We start from the raw sequence: 21,375 nt of genomic DNA, 5'->3' as shown, positions 1-21,375 counted from the left end.
TCACAGCACAGCGCCACCCAGCGCTTCTTCACTACATTACACTACTGACTCACGGCGCAGCGTGATGACGTCAACTACGGTCGACGGCGCTGCTCTTCATTGTGTTTACTAGCCGTCCAGATCGTCTAAAGATGGATTAAATATGTACTAGAAAATGATTGATGTAGTTCTTTATAATATTATGGACTGGTCGATGATTTAGCGGAGTTTTGGTGACTGATTTCTGCAAAAATGAACAAAGGTTGGCTGGAGTTGGAAAGTGACCCGGGTGAGTCTTTAAATCAACATCTATGCATATAATATTGGAGTTAGGTTATTCATTATTTATCAGTCATTATTTTATTATTTATCAAATATGCTGTAAGTCAACGTGTCATCTCGCTATATAGTAGAACAGTAGCGAATTCAATGCATATGAAAATTCAACACACACTCATATGATCTCATGTTAACGTCATTATATTGTCTGTTTCGACATTCAGGGTTGTTCACACTCTTGGTGGAGGACTTTGGTGAGTTGATCTGTATGGCACACACACATGCAAAAGCGATTTATTGCTTTTATGGGGTCAATTACAGTATAAATATGAGTGATGGTGTTTGAATGTGATAAACAATTATTGATAAAACATGGAGTGTTATGAATATTAAATGAGTTTAGACGCTTTGGGTAAATTAATGAATATGTGAAGATTCATGAAAATGGCTTGTGTTTGGACACAGGTGTGAAGGGCGTTCAGGTGGAGGAGATCTATGATCTTCAGAGCAAATGTCAAAGGTGCATTTATCAAACACTTTTACTTGTTAAGCCTGTATATTTATGATTTTAATATATACACTCACTGGCCACTTGGTTACACCTTGCTAGAGCCCGCTTTATACATGAGCACGCTTCCAGCACATCCCAAAAGCTGCTCTATTGGATTGAGATCTGGTGACTGTAAGGCCATTTGAGTTTAGTGAACTCATTGAACTCATGTTTAAGAAACCATTTTGAGATGATTTGAGCTTTGTGACATGGTGTGTTTTCCTGCTGGAAGTATCTATCAGAAGATGATACACTGTGGTCCTAAAGGGATGGATATGGTCAACAATACTCAAGTAGACTGTGGTGTTTACTAATCAATGCTCAATTGATACTAAGAGGCCCAAAGTGTGCCAAGAAAATATCATTACATCACTACCAGCAGCCTGAACCATTGATACAAGTCAGGATGGATCCATGCTTTCATGTTGTTTACGCCAAATTCTGCCCCGACCATCTCAATGTCACAGCAGAAATCGAGACTCATCAGACCAGGCATCGTTTTTCCAATCTTCTATTGTCCAGTTTTGATGAGCCTGTGTGAATTGTAGCCTCACTTTCTGTTCTCAGCTGACAAGAGTGACACCAGCGTTTCTTTTTCAGCGTGTTGTGGAACCAGTCTGGTCATTCTCCTCTGACCTCTGGCATCAACAAGGCATTTATACCCACAGAACTGCCGCTCACTGGATATTGTCTCTTTTTTGAATCATTCTCTGTGAACCCTAGAGATGGTTGTGTGTGAAAATCCCAGTCGATCAGCAGTTTCTGAAATACTCAGACCGGCCCGTCTGGCACCAACAACCATGACACGTTCAAAGTCTCTTAAATCAGATTTCTTCCTCATTCTGATGCTCAGTTTGAACTTCAGCAGATCGTCTTGACCATGTCTACATGCCTAACTACTTTGAGTTGCTGCCACGTGATTGGCTGGTTACTAGATATGTATTAATGAGCAGTTGAACAGGTGTACCTAATAAAGTGACCGGTGAGTGTGTGTGTGTATATATTTATATATATTTAGCTCTTCTGTCTTTTTTTCTTCTCCTCAGTCCAGTGTATGGCTTCATCTTCCTCTTTAAGTGGATCGAAGAGCGAAGATCTCGGCGTAAAGTCTCCACGCTGGTGGACGAAACCTCCGTTATCGATGACGATATTGTCAACGACATGTTTTTTGCTCACCAAGTGAGTCCGTATTGATTTCGTTTATTTCTTTACTTATAAACTGATAATGGTAGCCTTGCAACATAAATCTGCCGTTATTATCCCCGTTTTCCTATTGTCTGTTTGTGGATTGTTGTGTGCAGTTGATACCGAACTCCTGTGCTACTCACGCTCTGCTGAGTGTGCTACTGAACTGCAGCGGCGTGGAGCTGGGAAACACTCTGAGCCGCATGAAAGCTTTCACCAAGGGCTTCAGTCCTGAGGTCAGTTACACACATGAACACCAATTTTAAGCATGACTTAAAGGGATAGTTCACCCAAAAATGAAAATTCTGTCATTAATTCCTCACCCTCATGTCGTTTCAAACCCATAAGACCTTCGTTCGTCTTCGGAACACAAATGAAGATCTTTTCGATGAAATCTGAGAGATTTTTGTCCCTCCATTGACAGCTACGCAACTACCACTTTGTCGCTTCAAAACGTTCATAAACAATCGTTAAAAACGAATCTACATGAAGCAGATTTAGACCAAACTCGATTTAGACCAAATTTCCTGAAGAGATTCGTTCACTTTATATAACGAACAGATTGAATTTAGGCTTTTATTCACAAATAAACATAAATCAACGCACACATCAGTTGTGGTAAACGGATGGTCAAGCATGAGCTTCCATTAAGGTTCATTCTCATGTTACGCAGCACGTTTGAGCTTCAGCAAGAACCAATAAGGTTCATTCTTGTGTTACGCAACACGTTTGAGCTTCAGCAAGAACCAATAAGGTTTATTCTTGTGTTACGCAGCACGTTTGAGCTTCAGCAAGAACCAATAAGGTTTATTCTTGTGTTACGCAGCACGTTTGAGCTTCAGCAAGAACCAATGAGGTTCATTCTCATGTTACGCAGCACGTTTGAGCTTCAGCAAGAACCAATGAGGTTCATTCTCGTGTTTCGCAGCACGTTTGAGCTTCAGCAAGAACCAATGAGGTTCATTCTCGTGTTTCGCAGCACGTTTGAGCTTCAGCAAGAACCAATGAGGTTCATTCTCGTGTTACGCAGCACGTTTGAGCTTCAGCAAGAACCAATGAGGTTCATTCTCGTGTTTCGCAGCACGTTTGAGCTTCAGCAAGAACCAATGAGGTTCATTCTCGTGTTTCGCAGCACGTTTGAGCTTCAGCAAGAACCAATGAGGTTCATTCTCGTGTTACGCAGCACGTTTGAGCTTCAGCAAGAACCAATGAGGTTCATTCTCGTGTTTCGCAGCACGTTTGAGCTTCAGCAAGAACCAATGAGGTTCATTCTCGTGTTACGCAGCACGTTTGAGCTTCAGCAAGAACCAATGAGGTTCATTCTCGTGTTTCGCAGCACGTTTGAGCTTCAGCAAGAACCAATGAGGTTCATTCTCGTGTTACGCAGCACGTTTGAGCTTCAGCAAGAACCAATGAGGTTCATTCTCGTGTTACGCAGCACGTTTGAGCTTCAGCAAGAACCAATGAGGTTCATTCTCGTGTTACGCAGCACGTTTGAGCTTCAGCAAGAACCAATGAGGTTCATTCTCGTGTTACGCAGCACGTTTGAGCTTCAGCAATAACCAATGAGGTTCATTCTTGTGTTACGCAGCACGTTTGAGCTTCAGCAAGAACCAATGAGGTTCATTCTCGTGTTACGCAGCACGTTTGAGCTTCAGCAAGAACCAATGAGGTTAATTCTCGTGTTACACAGCACGTTTGAGCTTCAGCAAGAACCAATGAGGTTCATTCTCGTGTTACGCAGCACGTTTGAGCTTCAGCAATAACCAATGAGGTTCATTCTTGTGTTACGCAGCACGTTTGAGCTTCAGCAAGAACCAATGAGGTTCATTCTCGTGTTACGCAGCACGTTTGAGCTTCAGCAAGAACCAATGAGGTTCATTCTCGTTACGCAGCACGTTTGAGCTTCAGCAAGAACCAATGAGGTTCATTCTCGTGTTACGCAGCACGTTTGAGCTTCAGCAAGAACCAATGAGGTTCATTCTCGTGTTACGCAGCACGTTTGAGCTTCAGCAAGAACCAATGAGGTTCATTCTTGTGTTACGCAGCACGTTTGAGCTTCAGCAATAACCAATGAGGTTCATTCTTGTGTTACGCAGCACGTTTGAGCTTCAGCAAGAACCAATGAGGTTCATTCTCGTGTTACGCAGCACGTTTGAGCTTCAGCAAGAACCAATGAGGTTCATTCTCGTGTTACGCAGCACGTTTGAGCTTCAGCAAGAACCAATGAGGTTCATTCTCGTGTTACGCAGCACGTTTGAGCTTCAGCAAGAACCAATGAGGTTCATTCTCGTGTTACGCAGCACGTTTGAGCTTCAGCAAGAACCAATGAGGTTCATTCTCGTGTTACGCAGCACGTTTGAGCTTCAGCAAGAACCAATGAGGTTCATTCTCGTGTTACGCAGCACGTTTGAGCTTCAGCAAGAACCAATGAGGTTCATTCTCGTGTTACGCAGCACGTTTGAGCTTCAGCAAGAACCAATGAGGTTCATTCTCGTGTTACGCAGCACGTTTGAGCTTCAGCAAGAACCAATGAGGGTCATTCTCGTGTGTTACGCAGCACGTTTGAGCTTCTGCAAGAACCAATGAGGGTCATTCTCGTGTTACGCTGCACATTTGAGCTTCAGCAAGAACCAGTGAGGTTCATTCTCGTGTTTCGCAGCACGTTTGAGCTTCAGCAAGAACCAATGAGGTTCATTCTCGTGTTACGCAGCACGTTTGAGCTTCAGCAAGAACCAATGAGGTTCATTCTCGTGTTACGCAGCACGTTTGAGCTTCAGCAAGAACCAATGAGGGTCATTCTCGTGTGTTACGCAGCACGTTTGAGCTTCTGCAAGAACCAATGAGGGTCATTCTCGTGTGTTACGCTGCACATTTGAGCTTCAGCAAGAACCAGTGAGGTTCATTCTCGTGTTTCGCAGCACGTTTGAGCTTCAGCAAGAACCAATGAGGTTCATTCTCGTGTTACGCAGCACGTTTGAGCTTCAGCAAGAACCAATGAGGTTCATTCTCGTGTTACGCAGCACGTTTGAGCTTCAGCAAGAACCAATGAGGTTCATTCTCGTGTTACGCAGCACGTTTGAGCTTCAGCAAGAACCAATGAGGTTCATTCTCGTGTTACGCAGCACGTTTGAGCTTCAGCAAGAACCAATGAGGTTCATTCTCGTGTTTCGCAGCACGTTTGAGCTTCAGCAAGAACCAATGAGGTTCATTCTCGTGTTACGCAGCACGTTTGAGCTTCAGCAAGAACCAATGAGGTTCATTCTCGTGTTACGCAGCACGTTTGAGCTTCAGCAAGAACCAATGAGGTTCATTCTCGTGTTACGCAGCACGTTTGAGCTTCAGCAAGAACCAATGAGGTTCATTCTCGTGTTACGCAGCACGTTTGAGCTTCAGCAAGAACCAATGAGGTTCATTCTCGTGTTACGCAGCACGTTTGAGCTTCAGCAAGAACCAATGAGGTTAATTCTCGTGTTACACAGCACGTTTGAGCTTCAGCAAGAACCAATGAGGTTCATTCTCGTGTTTCGCAGCACGTTTGAGCTTCAGCAAGAACCAATGAGGTTCATTCTCGTGTTTCGCAGCACGTTTGAGCTTCAGCAAGAACCAATGAGGTTCATTCTCGTGTTTCGCAGCACGTTTGAGCTTCAGCAAGAACCAATGAGGTTCATTCTCGTGTTACGCAGCACGTTTGAGCTTCAGCAAGAACCAATGAGGTTCATTCTCGTGTTACGCAGCACGTTTGAGCTTCAGCAAGAACCAATGAGGTTCATTCTCGTGTTACGCAGCACGTTTGAGCTTCAGCAAGAACCAATGAGGTTCATTCTCGTGTTACGCAGCACGTTTGAGCTTCAGCAAGAACCAATGAGGTTCATTCTCGTGTTACGCAGCACGTTTGAGCTTCAGCAATAACCAATGAGGTTCATTCTCGTGTTACGCAGCACGTTTGAGCTTCAGCAAGAACCAATGAGGTTCATTCTCGTGTTTCGCAGCACGTTTGAGCTTCAGCAAGAACCAATGAGGTTCATTCTCGTGTTACGCAGCACGTTTGAGCTTCAGCAAGAACCAATGAGGTTCATTCTCGTGTTACGCAGCACGTTTGAGCTTCAGCAAGAACCAATGAGGTTCATTCTCGTGTTTCGCAGCACGTTTGAGCTTCAGCAAGAACCAATGAGGTTCATTCTCGTGTTTCGCAGCACGTTTGAGCTTCAGCAAGAACCAATGAGGTTCATTCTTGTGTTTCGCAGCACGTTTGAGCTTCCGCAAGAACCAATGAGGTTCATTCTCGTGTTTCGCAGCATGTTTGAGCTTCCGCAAGAACCAATGAGGTTCATTCTCGTGTTACGCAGCACGTTTGAGCTTCAGCAACAACCAATGAGGTTCATTCTCGTGTTACGCAGCACGTTTGAGCTTCAGCAAGAACCAATGAGGTTCATTCTCGTGTTACGCAGCACGTTTGAGCTTCAGCAAGAACCAATGAGGTTCATTCACGTGTTTCGCAGCACGTTTGAGCTTCAGCAAGAACCAATGAGGTTCATTCTCGTGTTTCGCAGCACGTTTGAGCTTCAGCAAGAACCAATGAGGTTCATTCTCGTGTTACGCAGCACGTTTGAGCTTCAGCAAGAACCAATGAGGTTCATTCTTGTGTTACGCAGCACGTTTGAGCTTCAGCAAGAACCAATGAGGTTCATTCTCGTGTTACGCAGCACGTTTGAGCTTCAGCAAGAACCAATGAGGTTCATTCTCGTTACGCAGCACGTTTGAGCTTCAGCAAGAACCAATGAGGTTCATTCTCGTGTTACGCAGCACGTTTGAGCTTCAGCAAGAACCAATGAGGTTCATTCTCGTGTTACGCAGCACGTTTGAGCTTCAGCAAGAACCAATGAGGTTCATTCTTGTGTTACGCAGCACGTTTGAGCTTCAGCAATAACCAATGAGGTTCATTCTTGTGTTACGCAGCACGTTTGAGCTTCAGCAAGAACCAATGAGGTTCATTCTCGTGTTACGCAGCACGTTTGAGCTTCAGCAAGAACCAATGAGGTTCATTCTCGTGTTACGCAGCACGTTTGAGCTTCAGCAAGAACCAATGAGGTTCATTCTCGTGTTACGCAGCACGTTTGAGCTTCAGCAAGAACCAATGAGGTTCATTCTCGTGTTACGCAGCACGTTTGAGCTTCAGCAAGAACCAATGAGGTTCATTCTCGTGTTACGCAGCACGTTTGAGCTTCAGCAAGAACCAATGAGGTTCATTCTCGTGTTACGCAGCACGTTTGAGCTTCAGCAAGAACCAATGAGGTTCATTCTCGTGTTACGCAGCACGTTTGAGCTTCAGCAAGAACCAATGAGGTTCATTCTCGTGTTACGCAGCACGTTTGAGCTTCAGCAAGAACCAATGAGGGTCATTCTCGTGTGTTACGCAGCACGTTTGAGCTTCTGCAAGAACCAATGAGGGTCATTCTCGTGTTACGCTGCACATTTGAGCTTCAGCAAGAACCAGTGAGGTTCATTCTCGTGTTTCGCAGCACGTTTGAGCTTCAGCAAGAACCAATGAGGTTCATTCTCGTGTTACGCAGCACGTTTGAGCTTCAGCAAGAACCAATGAGGTTCATTCTCGTGTTACGCAGCACGTTTGAGCTTCAGCAAGAACCAATGAGGGTCATTCTCGTGTGTTACGCAGCACGTTTGAGCTTCTGCAAGAACCAATGAGGGTCATTCTCGTGTGTTACGCTGCACATTTGAGCTTCAGCAAGAACCAGTGAGGTTCATTCTCGTGTTTCGCAGCACGTTTGAGCTTCAGCAAGAACCAATGAGGTTCATTCTCGTGTTACGCAGCACGTTTGAGCTTCAGCAAGAACCAATGAGGTTCATTCTCGTGTTACGCAGCACGTTTGAGCTTCAGCAAGAACCAATGAGGTTCATTCTCGTGTTACGCAGCACGTTTGAGCTTCAGCAAGAACCAATGAGGTTCATTCTCGTGTTACGCAGCACGTTTGAGCTTCAGCAAGAACCAATGAGGTTCATTCTCGTGTTTCGCAGCACGTTTGAGCTTCAGCAAGAACCAATGAGGTTCATTCTCGTGTTACGCAGCACGTTTGAGCTTCAGCAAGAACCAATGAGGTTCATTCTCGTGTTACGCAGCACGTTTGAGCTTCAGCAAGAACCAATGAGGTTCATTCTCGTGTTACGCAGCACGTTTGAGCTTCAGCAAGAACCAATGAGGTTCATTCTCGTGTTACGCAGCACGTTTGAGCTTCAGCAAGAACCAATGAGGTTCATTCTCGTGTTACGCAGCACGTTTGAGCTTCAGCAAGAACCAATGAGGTTAATTCTCGTGTTACACAGCACGTTTGAGCTTCAGCAAGAACCAATGAGGTTCATTCTCGTGTTTCGCAGCACGTTTGAGCTTCAGCAAGAACCAATGAGGTTCATTCTCGTGTTTCGCAGCACGTTTGAGCTTCAGCAAGAACCAATGAGGTTCATTCTCGTGTTTCGCAGCACGTTTGAGCTTCAGCAAGAACCAATGAGGTTCATTCTCGTGTTACGCAGCACGTTTGAGCTTCAGCAAGAACCAATGAGGTTCATTCTCGTGTTACGCAGCACGTTTGAGCTTCAGCAAGAACCAATGAGGTTCATTCTCGTGTTACGCAGCACGTTTGAGCTTCAGCAAGAACCAATGAGGTTCATTCTCGTGTTACGCAGCACGTTTGAGCTTCAGCAAGAACCAATGAGGTTCATTCTCGTGTTACGCAGCACGTTTGAGCTTCAGCAATAACCAATGAGGTTCATTCTCGTGTTACGCAGCACGTTTGAGCTTCAGCAAGAACCAATGAGGTTCATTCTCGTGTTTCGCAGCACGTTTGAGCTTCAGCAAGAACCAATGAGGTTCATTCTCGTGTTACGCAGCACGTTTGAGCTTCAGCAAGAACCAATGAGGTTCATTCTCGTGTTACGCAGCACGTTTGAGCTTCAGCAAGAACCAATGAGGTTCATTCTCGTGTTACGCAGCACGTTTGAGCTTCAGCAAGAACCAATGAGGTTCATTCTCGTGTTTCGCAGCACGTTTGAGCTTCAGCAAGAACCAATGAGGTTCATTCTTGTGTTTCGCAGCACGTTTGAGCTTCCGCAAGAACCAATGAGGTTCATTCTCGTGTTTCGCAGCATGTTTGAGCTTCCGCAAGAACCAATGAGGTTCATTCTCGTGTTACGCAGCACGTTTGAGCTTCAGCAACAACCAATGAGGTTCATTCTCGTGTTACGCAGCACGTTTGAGCTTCAGCAAGAACCAATGAGGTTCATTCTCGTGTTACGCAGCACGTTTGAGCTTCAGCAAGAACCAATGAGGTTCATTCACGTGTTTCGCAGCACGTTTGAGCTTCAGCAAGAACCAATGAGGTTCATTCTCGTGTTTCGCAGCACGTTTGAGCTTCAGCAAGAACCAATGAGGTTCATTCTCGTGTTACGCAGCACGTTTGAGCTTCAGCAAGAACCAATGAGGTTCATTCTCGTGTTTCGCAGCACGTTTGAGCTTCAGCAAGAACCAATGAGGTTCATTCTCGTGTTTCGCAGCACGTTTGAGCTTCAGCAACAACCAATGAGGTTCATTCTCGCGTGTCTAGCAGGTTCGGTTGAGCTTCTGTTTATGTTCATCTCTTTATTAACTTTTTGTAGCATCAAAGTGTCAGTTGTGTAACTGTCAATGGAGAGTACAGAAAGCTCTCAGATTTCATCAAAAAGATCTTCATTTGTGTTCTGAAGATGAACAAAAGTCTTTCGGGTTTGGAACGACATGAAGGTGAGGAATTTGACACAATTTTTATTTTTGGGTGAACTATGTCTTCAAGTCATGCTTAAAAATGTCTGAATGTCATAAGAAAACAGCATAAGCACACTTTTGCATCTTTTCAGTGCCTGTGTTTTAAAGCACATCTGCATTTTTTGACTTCTTAGAGTAAAGGTTACGCCATTGGAAACGCCCCTGAGCTGGCGAAAGCCCACAACAGCCATGCCAGGTAGAGTCAGCTTTAATATTACTCTGCAAACCCTTTCCCGCATAGAATAAGTAGATTTTACGCAATCAGTCTTAGTTGTTGTCTCAATCTGTTGTTTTATAGTTATTGTTTTTGTCTTGTTTCCATGGAGACCGGAGCCGCGGCACCTGCCGGAGAAACAGAACGGCATCAGCGCCGTGCGGACGATGGAGGCGTTTCACTTTGTCAGTTACGTGCCAATCAAAGACCGGCTGTTTGAACTGGACGGGCTGAAGGCGTATCCCATCGACCACGGTGAGAACTTAACTCACAAAAGACAGTTTTACTGACAGTCCGACAAAGGACAAGGTTATAATAATCTGTCTGTCTCTCTCAGGGCCGTGGGGTGAAGAGGAAGAGTGGACCGATAAAGCCAGACGGGTCATAATGGAGCGAATAGGACTGGCCACTGCTGGGTAAGAGCCAGACTGATCAATATTCACATCTCTAGCCAACAGGATGATGAAATTATATATAGAACATCAAGAATATTGCAATATTTGAATGCACTTTTTTATTCAGACCTTATGTACAGTTTTTTTTTAAGCATCTCATTTTTACACTTTAGTTTAGGGTCCGATTCTCATTATTAACAAGTTGCTTATCAGCATTGGCTGATTATTAGAACTTATAAATCACATATTAATGCCTTATTCTGCATGATCATATTCTAAATCCCTTGATTCTACCCAATACCTAAATTTAACAACTACCTTACTAACTATTAATAAGCCGTAATTAGGAGAAGTTGAATTCAACATTTTGAATCTACATTACAACAGTTGGTTTCTCTGATTTAAAAAAATATAATAATACCCTTTAAGTCACACACACACACACACACACACACACACACACATATATATATATATATATATATATATATATATATATATATATATATATATATATATATATATATATATATATATATATGTATATAAAATTAAAGGTGAAATATATATTACATCCTTTTAAATGAACACATTAATATATGAATTAAAAAAACAAGCACATTTTGTTATATATATATATATATATATATTCACATATTCATTATATTAAAATAGATAAAAAATATATGTATAATGTTTTTTTTTTATTGTTCAAGCAATTTATTATTTTCTTTCTAGCATATCTGATTTGTCTTCTCTCCCCTCAGAGAGCCCTACCATGACATCCGCTTCAATCTCATGGCGGTGGTTACAGATCGCAGAATAAAATACGAGTCCAGGCTGGACGTCCTGAAACGGAACAGGCAGATTATTCTAGAAGGGCTCCAGCAGGTTAGAGAGAAAAAAGTGAGTATAAACAACTCTTTGTTTGAATAAAATCCTGATAATCAAACTTTCTGTGAATGATTTCTCTGTGTACGGTACAGTCGGGCTCATTTGTAAATGCTTATGTGCACCACTGTACATGCTTCAGGTCATTCGGGTGACCCAACAAGATTCAGGCCAAGATCGTAAGCAACAAGACTCCTCCTCTTCAGAAGACACTCCCCCTGCTGTTAAAAAGGAGGAAGGGCAAGACACACCAGTAACCTTGGGTACAGAGAAGGCCACACCCACAGGTAGCCCACACAATTTGATTTGAATATAATTTAGTTTGTATGATTTAAATGTAGAGCCTTTTGATTTAAGGCCTATTTCTTGATAAGAATGACGTCAGTGGGAGCATTTTTGCCTTAAAACTATGTGAAAAAGAACCTAAAACATGTCCCATGACATTTCAGACACTCAAGAAGGTGCTGCGGCTCTACCAAGTCCCGCTGGAAAAGTCAGACCCATGGCTAAACCCGCCGCCTTGCCAACAGTTGGTGCTCCGCCACCAGCCCCTCTACCTGTTCCCAGTCCCAACCCCATCGTCCAGCGTCTGCCAGCCTTCCTAGACAACCACAACTACGCCAAGTCCCCTATGCAGGTAAGATCAGGTTAAGTTTCAGGATATCTGGACTCGTTAACATATGTGTTTTCACTCAGTATTTTGGTTGATTGACAGGAAGAGGAGGATCTCGCTGCAGGTGTGGGACGCTCACGATTACCTGGCCCCCCTCAGCCCCCTTATTCTGATGACGAGGATGACTATGATGATGAAGAAGAGGAGTGCAGCACGGCAGGTGCCACAAGCAGGTATAAGATGTTTGAGAAAGTGTTACGTCTCTAAACTCATTTAAAATATGTTCTTGTAGCGGTAACAAACCTCCAGAACTCAAGAGGGCGATAGAGTCCCTTCAAATGTCTGTACCGTTAAACTGCAGGTGTTATTATTTAGCTAACAATAAACATAGTGTCATAGATTTTTCCCTAAAGGCCAATAATATTTATACTCTAGCGCGTCTACACATCGATGTCGGCTGGGTTCTAATACCTGTTCCCGTAACTAGCTTACTTCCTGCACAGGAATAATCGACAAACAGACCTCAGTAAATGTCCTTTAAATGCTTTAATCACGGCCGGAGGATCTCTCGAGCAGTTCTCAGAGAATCTCCCCCAAGAAGAAGCAAGGCCGGAGGATCTCAGACAAATTCCATTGAGAAACCCACCAGCTAACACGAATACAACAGTTTTTATAGAATAGGGAGGTATGGCAAAATTATATGAATTTGATTGGTTCTTCATAAGCAAACCCTTCTGTTACTTGGTAAAGCAAACTTTGTTTTAATAATTACTTCATTTTTAATCACAAGGTTCAAATTTAGTCATCTGTCTAGTTTCAATTCCCATATTTGTTATTTTTACACTCACACAACCAAAGTAAAAGGGGTATGGCAACATAACATACAACATTCAAAAACAGGACAAAACGTTTTAGTACATTGTGTTTCAAAGTGTTATCATGTTAGGCCTAAAAAGAGAAATAAGATTAGATGTTAGAAACATGGTTAGTTTAATATACAGTTTACTATTTTATGTATTAAAAATCCACCACAATAGCGACATGCTTAACAACCGCTAGCTAACATGCTTAGCAACATTCTCACCATGATATTGAAAACTTAGCAAAGAAGAACAATTATTCAAACACCTTGTGGCAACGCTGTGGCGTATTTGAATACTTTTGAATACGAGAATACTTTTTGTGCGCAAAAACCCCCCAAAATAATGACTTTATTCAACAATCTTTGCTCGTTGAATGAGAAGCGGCGTTCTGATGGATAACCTGGAAGCGCTGCACTGTTTACACTTCGTCAACAGCATAGGAGAATGAAGTGGAAGAGAATAGATTGTTGAATAAAGTCGTTATTTTGGGGGGTTTTGAACACAAAAAGTATTCTCGTCCCTTCATAATATTAAGGTTAAACCACTGTAGTCACATGGACTTTTTTAACAATGTCTTTACTACCTTTCTGGGCCTTGAAAGTTGCAATGACGTTGCTGCGTATGTGGGGTCAGAAACCTCTTAGATTTAATCAAAAATATCTTAATTTGTGTTCCGAAGATGAACGAAGGTCTTACGGGTTTGTAATGACATTAGGGTGAGGTATTAATGACAGAATTTTTAATTTTTGGTTTAACAAACCCTTTAATAAAGAAAAAAAAGCTATTTTATGTTTTGGTACCTGTTGTACCAAAAACATACCGAACCCTTACTTGAAAATCCAAAGTACATAGCAAACCACCATTTTTGTGTAGTTTCTCCACTATGACCTCAATTGTTTGCGTATCTGATTGGCAGGGTCCGAAGAAAGGTGGGTCTACGCACACGTACCATGAGCCGCACTGGAGTGAGCGGGGTTGCGGCAATGGAGGGTCAGCTAGCACTCAGCGTTTTAGCTGAGAAACTCAAGAAGGAGGTCCAGAGGAAGGACGCCATGGCCACAACAGGATCCACACCTCTGAATGTTCGCACCGAGGGTCGCACGGGCGGGATCAGCATCACCTCGGCCTGCCAGCCTTCACCCACACCCAGTAACGAAAGCACGGACACGGCCTCTGAGATCGGCAGTGCGTTCAACTCACCGCTGCGCTCACCCGCACGATCGCAAGCAGCTACGCGTCCCTCCAGCCCCGTGGCGGCCCACTTGAGCCGTGTGCTGTTCGGAGAAGAGGAGGGGCTGCTCCGGTTAGATGCCCGACACAATCGAGCCGTCAGAGACTTGGGGGCGCTAGTGAGCTCTACGCTGCTGCAACTGCAAGAGGATGGTGTCATGTTTGCCCTGCCACCTACAGGTAACAATGAGATTGAACGTTTTGAAATCTAATTGGACCCTATTTTTATTCGTAATAGATTTTCTCTATTCTATTGCGAAGGATTTATCAAATGTTCCAGTATTGGTTTGGATAACTTTGATCTCATTTGACAGAAACGTTGGAGGGGTTGAAAAAATCAGATAGTGTGGAGAAGAAAGAGAAAGAAGAGGCGAACTGTCCAGGAGGAGAGGAGGAAGCCAAGGAGGGACCTTCGGTGGAGATGAAACAGGACGACGTCAAAGAGTCAGTGGACATCAAATCAGACAAGGAGAACCTGCCGTCCACCGACGCCACCACTGAGACCAGCAGCAAACCTTCTGGAGAAAAATACACACCTAAAGTGAGACAGCAACCATTTTCTTCCTGCAATCATTTCGTTTCTCAGTTATGTTTGGGACAGGTTTGTTATGCAAAGTTACATGAACTTGAGGGTTTCTGTCTTACAGGAGTTGCTAGCCTTGTTGAAGTACGTGGAAGCAGACATCACAAACTACGAAGTGTGTCTGAAAGAAGAAGTCGAGAAAAGGAAAAAGTATAAGGCAAGTGTTTAACTTCATCTTTGATGCTCCAGTGAACAAAGAAATATGATTGCCAGAGAGCTTATAGTGATGCTTTTTGTCCTTTCTCAGATCGATGACCAGAGGAGGACTCATAACTACGACGAGTTCATCTGCACCTTCATATCAATGCTGGCACAAGAAGGTAAAAAGCATTTTTGTCGAGAATCTTCATATGTTATATGTTCATTAAATAGCAGCTTGAATGTTCTGCTAAACGTCGTCTTTTGCGTTCCATGAACGGATGTCATATGGGTTGTAACAACATGAAAGTAAATTGCCTGGAAATTATTCTTTTAATCAAATGTCCCTTTGGTGGTTTGTAGGTATGTTAGCGAGTCTGGTGGAGCAGAACATCTCTGTGCGTCGCCGACAGGGCGTAAGCATCGGCCGGCTCCACAAACAACGCAAACCCGACCGGCGGAAACGCTCACGGCCGTACAAAGCCAAGCGCCAATAAACGCTAAAAAGAACCACGAGTGGCAGCAACTTCATGACTCAATCTTTCTGAGACATTGTCCTGACACATTTCTGAAGACAAGCAACAATAACAAACACCTCATTGACAGTGTTAGTGATGATGTTGATTCAAACATTGTTTTTTAACCTTATGAATTGTTTGTTTCACATTGTAAACTGCCCACTTCCACAGTACACCACTTCCAAAGCAAATTGGTGATGCTCAGAAGATGTTTAGAGATACTGAATCATTTGTCATGTTGCCATATGAAATCCTTACTTTGTACTGTATCAAGCTAATCATAAAAACAACAATCATTGTAGCACCATATTGGGAAAACAACTGTTAGTGCCATTATTAGGGTAATATTTTGAGATTGAGGATCAGGGCTGAAGTAATTCAGGCTTTAAAATCCAAAGATTTCAAGGAATCTTAATCTCCAGACATCCCAAATATCCAATTAAAGTGCTACCAAAGATAACAGCGCACCAGATTCACTCAAACAGTGCTTGCCCGGAGAATGTCTATTGTTATCAAATGGACCAACCGCCAATCTGGATGGAATTCTAGAGATGCGTTCACAGCCGTTCTGGGATCAAATATTCAGTTTTCAGTCATTTTGTTTATAAGTATACTAGACTAAAAATGATCCAAGATTGGCACTGTCACTTTGGGATATTTTAAGATTGTGAACCTGAGTTGGTTTGTGAATTGTATTTTTATTTCATTTCATAGAAATCATCACTGTAAGAGTCGAAGCAGATATGGTTTTGGTTATATATCATTGTTCTTCAACATTTTCTTGAAGATTGTTTTTGTTGGCAATCGACCAGTGGGTTTTGTCTCATATGTTTGTTTGTACATATGTATTTGTGTTATCTTATGTCTAAACAAGACTGTCAGATCTAGACATTAAAATAAATGTTTTGAATTATACTGGTGGTCTTGGTTTTAGTTTGAGAAGTCTCTTGCATGGGAGTAACTAGTCTTAATAGGTCAAGTCAGCAGCAGAACCTGAACCTGGTTGAGAGACGCGTCATTCTCAACACCCACCGGCCACCGCACGAAGTGAAAGAGCAGCTATGGCTTCCAGCGTCCCGGTGCTGCTCATGTTCTTTTTGGCTTTATTCACGACCATAGTCAGTAAGTGTCTAAACGTTTCAACGCGTTTAAACTTGTTTTTCGAGTAAATCGATGTTTTTGAAGTATGAATACAGGACGGGTGTCATGTTTGATTAGAAGTATAGTAGGATGCTGTGCACGTTTTTAAGATTTATTTGCTAATTATCCTAATAATCCCATAATAATAATCATTTGTGTTTTCAAGAGCTATTCTGGGGTTATTTGTAATTTCTCTCAGCATTTTCGCGCGTTTATCACGCGGAAGCACGTTGCTTTTTCCCACGCGTTAGTTGTTTGTGTGTGCTTGTAACGTTAACGTTACTTGTTGAATGATGTATATAACTGTTTCTCTGTCGTCAAATGTTTATGTTGCTTAATCTGGTCAGCATTACTCCAAACAAGTAGTGTTGTTTGATTCTTGAACGAACTGTTCTTCTTTTCAATGAATAAGTTAGTTGAACAGGTTCACAAAAAACTGGTGTTGGTTAGGGTTTTAATTGGTCTGGGGTGCGTTTCCCGAAAGCATCGTTGGCCAACTATGGTCGCAAGTTCATCGCAATGTCCATTGAACTCTATTGGTAACGACGGAACTTGCGACCATAGTTGGCCAACGATGTTTTCGGGAAACGCACCCCTGAACGATTCGTCCACCAACACGCCAGCTCACCGTCACATTGGACATGTCAAGCTCATTAAATTAAATTTGAGAATATAATTTGTGTCATTTTATGTTAATGCTAATTATTTTTAGATTCTTTGAAAGAACTGATTGTCGAAAATAATTAGAATTTCTTCTCAAATAAGGTGTTGAAGAACAAATTTAAAGTCTAAATTAAGCATATGTTCTGAGTTTGTCACACCACAGAAAAATGTGTTATTAGCCACTCAGCCAAAATTTGAATGATAAAAAAGCCACCAAGTAAATAAAATAAGCTATCAAAATCTTGAAAATGCTCTCAAACGCTGGGGGCGTGTCCACTGGCTGCGTTGAAACCACGCCCACTCGCGGGAAAGCTGCATCCTGTGCTGGACATCCAAGAAGCCACGCCCGTGTCCAATACATCACCTTGTGACAGACTCCTCATCCCATTCTCCCCCGGAAACCTGATTTGTTGTGTGTAGGTCTCTGATTGAAAGGGTTTTAAGGCGTAAGGCAGGGTTTATCAAACTTGGTCCACTGTCCTGCACAGTTTAGCTCCAACCCTGATCAAACACACCTAGCTGTGAGTTTCTAGAGACATTGATTAGCTTGCTCAGGTGTGTTTGATCAGGATTGGAGCTAAACTGTGCAGGACAGTGGCCCTCCAGGACCGAGTTTGAGAAACCCTGGCGTAAGGGTAGGTTTTAAATATGGGTTTCAGCCGTAAGGATTAGGTTTTTGGTGGGTTTTATTATGTAGGTTCCGATACCGTGGGTTTCAGTGCAATCTGTCATAAAAAGAGAAATATAAGAAGTCAATGAAAAAGAATTTGGTGTGAGGGTTATGTTTACATTTACATTTAGTCATTTAGCAGACGCTTTTATCCAAAGCGACTTACAAATTAGGACTAGGTTAAGCGAGTCATCATGAAGAGGCAAAAACAAAAACAACGCAAGAAGTGCTCAAGATACGAAGTTCAGGCATTATTCAGAGTAGCATAAGCCCGATAAGTGAGGTTTTAGAGGGAAAGGGGAGTTTTTTTTTTTATGAGGTTAAGTGCTCACGGAAGAGATGGGTTTTCAGCTGTCTTTTGAAGGTTGTCAGGGATTCTGCATTACGGATGAGGATGGGGAGAGCGTTCCACCAGCATGGAACTGTGAATGAGAATGTTCTGGAAAGTGATTTTGTGGCTTTCTGTGATGGAACCATGAGACGTCGCTCGTTGGCCAATCGTAGGCTTCTGGTAGGGATGTAGGCTCGTAGGAGGGAGTGAAAGTAGGAGGCAGCTGAGCCTGTGATAGATCTGTAAGCGAGCGTCAATGCCTTGAACTTGATGCAAGCAGCGAGAGGTAGCCAGTGCAGTGAGATTAACAGAGGAGTGACGTGGGCCCTCTTGGGCTCGTTGAAGACAAGACGAGCTGCAGCGTTCTGGATCATCTGTAGAGGTTTGGTTGCACATGATGGAAGTCCAGCCAGAAGAGCATTGCAGTAGTCAAGCCTAGAAATGACCAGGGCCTGGACGAGAAGTTGTGTTGCAAGCTCAGTTAGGAAAGGCCTGATCTTCACAATGTTTTCTCAATGCTTCTTCCTGTTTCAAAGTTAAAGGTGCTGTATGTAACTTTTTCACTCTACTACATTCTACATTTACATTCTACATTTATGCATTTGGCAGACGCTTTTATCCAAAGCGACTTACATTGCATTTCAAATGTATGTTTTTGTTTTGGTCTGTGTGATCCCGCCCACTGCCAGTTCACCCAATAGTATTTCGACACCCCGGGATGCTAGTTGGCAGGAAACACAGTGTATTGCAGCCAGCAAACAAACTGGATCAGAGATTGCAGATTCTAGTACCCAACCTAAAAAGCCTCAGTATCCATCTAAAAATCTCTATGAACAAGAGCATATTAAAACGCAGATAAATCAACTTACATTGTAAGTCTCCTCGGCTTTCATTGTCAATTTTGCTAATTTTAGCGGAAGTGAGAGAGTGCAAGTTTTGAATGCTTGCATCTCCTAAATGCAAATTTTGTCATTGTTTTGGAACACACCAGCTTATTCATAACATTAAGGGTAACATATTCATACTAAATGCTAAAGAACTTAAATTTTGATTTCTGGGGGCCTTTAAGGTTACAGTGACAGGTAGATGTTGGGATCAGTGGTTGGTGTGGGGTTAAAAATCACTCCAATGGGAATGTGACGTATTTGGACATGGGCGTGGCTCCTGACGTCACACTTGGATGTGGGCTAGGTTGGAGGTCCACCCCAGGCTGCAGCAAGACGCCTCTCAATTTTTTTTTGTCTTTCTCGTTAAATACAATACTGCCCCACTATTTTGCCTTTTCAAAATGGTTCACATCTCTTCTGTTCTTTTGTTTAGGCAGTGAGGATTGTAGCATGTTCGGGGGTAAATATGAATGGTGTGATTCTGGGAAGTTCTGCTGTGGAATCTGTCGTGAGACGTACTGCTGCTCCGATCCGCAAAAAAAAATCCAAGGACGACTTGACTGTTTGTTGTGAGGAATTGCTTTTTTCTTTCTTAATTTAAGTCAGGACTAAGTGTTGCACTTTTCTGTTACCACAGGGTATTTATTTTGATGATTTTGTCATAATCTAGTAAAAGCAAGTAGAATTGAACATTAAAGAGCGACAACGACAATAAGTTCTGGACACAGCTGCCTTTTTCAGAGAGCTTTTAGAACAGGAAACCCTAAAGAGGAAATGCCTTCTTCCCATTATTTTCTGTTTTTCTACAAGCACAAACCTTTTCAGTCCCAAGACGACAAAGGATTTGTCTAGTAAAAATGGATGGCTGAAACCGATTTCCAGTGACCATTTGTAACCTAATATATTTATAATATAAAATTGGATTTCTGATGTTTATTCTTCATAATCTGTCCAGAAAAGAAGGTTTCAAGAATTTTGGTAATCCTCCTCGAATGGAGTCTGTGCCTGATGAGGTCATTTTCCCCGTAGTAGTAGTCCTCATACTTGCGACCTCCATCATTGTGCTCATCACCTGCTGGGTCTGTCCCTGCTGCTGTCTCCATAAAAGGTTCAGAAGTCCTAGACGTAAGTGCCAATGTATGTCCGTCAATAGAACCAAATGCTTTTAGAATGTCATTCCAATGTTGTTCCACCTTTGATTCTCCCTGCAGCTGTGATTGCGACAACTTCAGTCACGACGACACAATACCTTCCACGGCCTGACATTCAGGGCAGTCAGTACCTTATTTTCCAGCCTTTGCCAAATAACCCACCTTACAGAGGCCAACCCATGCCAATTGGTCCTTTTAAGGAACAATCGTATCAGGAGGCTGGTAATATCTGCAACAAGACGACCAAGGCTATTTGAGCAAGATGGCGAACAATGAAAATGATTGCTGTCTTTGTTTTCCAGCAGGCCCAGGGTATCCTGTTCCCTTCAGCCAGGCTCCCAATGACGGTTATCAGGCCATGTACCCTATAGAACCAGCTCAACCACCGCTGCCCACAGACTACACCACACCTCAACCTGCGTACAACCCCGCTTATGTGGAGTTACAGAGTACAACTTTGGCTACAACAGTTAAGACCAGTTACTAAACCAAAACCATTGGGTTACGCGTTTCCTCGCTGTTCTGCCCTAGTGAATTGTGCAGCTACTGTGGACACTGTCCTACCATGGTGTCGAGAATACAAGTATTACTGTTGTTTCTTAATGTATAACATTTATACTCTCTTGTTCGCCATTGCGAAGTTGCTTTGTGCACTTGAATTTGTTTGTTTCTCCCTATTTTAACCAGATCATTTGCTGAAGTATTAAAGTGGATTAACTATCCATTGTCCTATAATTTGGGATCCTAGATTGTTATAGATATTTTGAGATTGTACTACACTTGTTGGATTGGGTTCATTTTATGGCAAAAAGGAATGCCAGGAGTCAAGTTGACTATAGAGTCCTGAGTTTTGCAACTTTGTCTTGAAGATTGTTTTTGATTGTTATTAGAGCCGTGGGTTGTCACAGACATGTTCTGTCTGTTTGTATACATGTATTTTCTCATTTTTCATCAACATTTAAATGAATTTGTTTCAAATTACACTGCTTGTCTTTGGTTTCTTCTTGAGTTTCTTGGATGGGAGGAGCACAAACAGAACTGGGTTTAATTGATTCTTCAGTTTCCGGAAATGCACCTGAAAGGTAACCTTAAAAAGGTACAGGTAATTTGCTGCAAGGAAATGATCAGTTTATGTGGACATTTAACCTTAAACAACAATTTAATACGTTATTCAAAATACAGGTAAAACGTAGAAAATGTGCAGGATGGATGTCCCACATTTTGGATTTATTTAGCTAACTATCCCTGATGTATTGTAAGTACTTCAAAATTATAAAGACAT

The 21,375-nt window shown here is 42.6% G+C and overlaps 2 protein-coding genes across 5 annotated transcripts; both read left to right on the top strand.

Annotated features, from left to right (window-relative positions):
• Nucleotides 1-51: 51 nt before the first annotated feature.
• On the top strand, nucleotides 52-16,166 carry bap1 (BRCA1 associated deubiquitinase 1). Of its 2 annotated transcripts, XM_081383881.1 has the most exons (17): nucleotides 52-268; nucleotides 483-512; nucleotides 724-778; nucleotides 1,855-1,987; nucleotides 2,110-2,229; nucleotides 9,941-10,002; nucleotides 10,133-10,275; nucleotides 10,358-10,436; nucleotides 11,183-11,321; nucleotides 11,449-11,593; nucleotides 11,756-11,943; nucleotides 12,022-12,152; nucleotides 13,699-14,192; nucleotides 14,327-14,553; nucleotides 14,660-14,752; nucleotides 14,843-14,915; nucleotides 15,097-16,166. In XM_081383881.1, exons 1-17 carry the CDS (start codon nucleotides 232-234, stop codon nucleotides 15,228-15,230), a joined length of 2,283 nt encoding a protein of 760 aa, XP_081240007.1. In that variant the 5' UTR covers nucleotides 52-231; the 3' UTR covers nucleotides 15,231-16,166. The 2 variants fall into 2 exon arrangements, with proteins under 2 accessions (XP_081240007.1, XP_081240008.1); XM_081383882.1 differs by lacking the exons at nucleotides 483-512; nucleotides 724-778 and having other exon boundaries at nucleotides 157-268.
• An 80-nt stretch (nucleotides 16,167-16,246) lies between these two features.
• LOC308701550 (protein shisa-5-like) lies at nucleotides 16,247-21,075 on the top strand. Of its 3 annotated transcripts, none has more exons than XM_081383906.1 (5): nucleotides 16,247-16,373; nucleotides 19,376-19,511; nucleotides 19,898-20,067; nucleotides 20,154-20,315; nucleotides 20,396-21,075. In XM_081383906.1, exons 1-5 carry the CDS (start codon nucleotides 16,313-16,315, stop codon nucleotides 20,578-20,580), a joined length of 714 nt encoding a protein of 237 aa, XP_081240032.1. In that variant the 5' UTR covers nucleotides 16,247-16,312; the 3' UTR covers nucleotides 20,581-21,075. The 3 variants fall into 3 exon arrangements, with proteins under 3 accessions (XP_081240032.1, XP_081240033.1, XP_081240034.1); XM_081383907.1 differs by having other exon boundaries at nucleotides 16,267-16,373; nucleotides 20,399-20,697; XM_081383908.1 differs by lacking the exon at nucleotides 16,247-16,373 and adding an exon at nucleotides 17,397-17,470.
• The last annotated feature ends 300 nt before the right edge of the window (nucleotides 21,076-21,375 follow it).

This window comes from Scardinius erythrophthalmus (genome assembly GCF_964197995.2).
Source record: "Scardinius erythrophthalmus genome assembly, chromosome: 14".
Classification (NCBI taxonomy): Eukaryota; Metazoa; Chordata; class Actinopteri; order Cypriniformes; family Leuciscidae; genus Scardinius; species Scardinius erythrophthalmus.
Note: the sequence above shows the minus strand (reverse complement) of the source record. Positions and strands in the feature narration are given on the sequence as shown.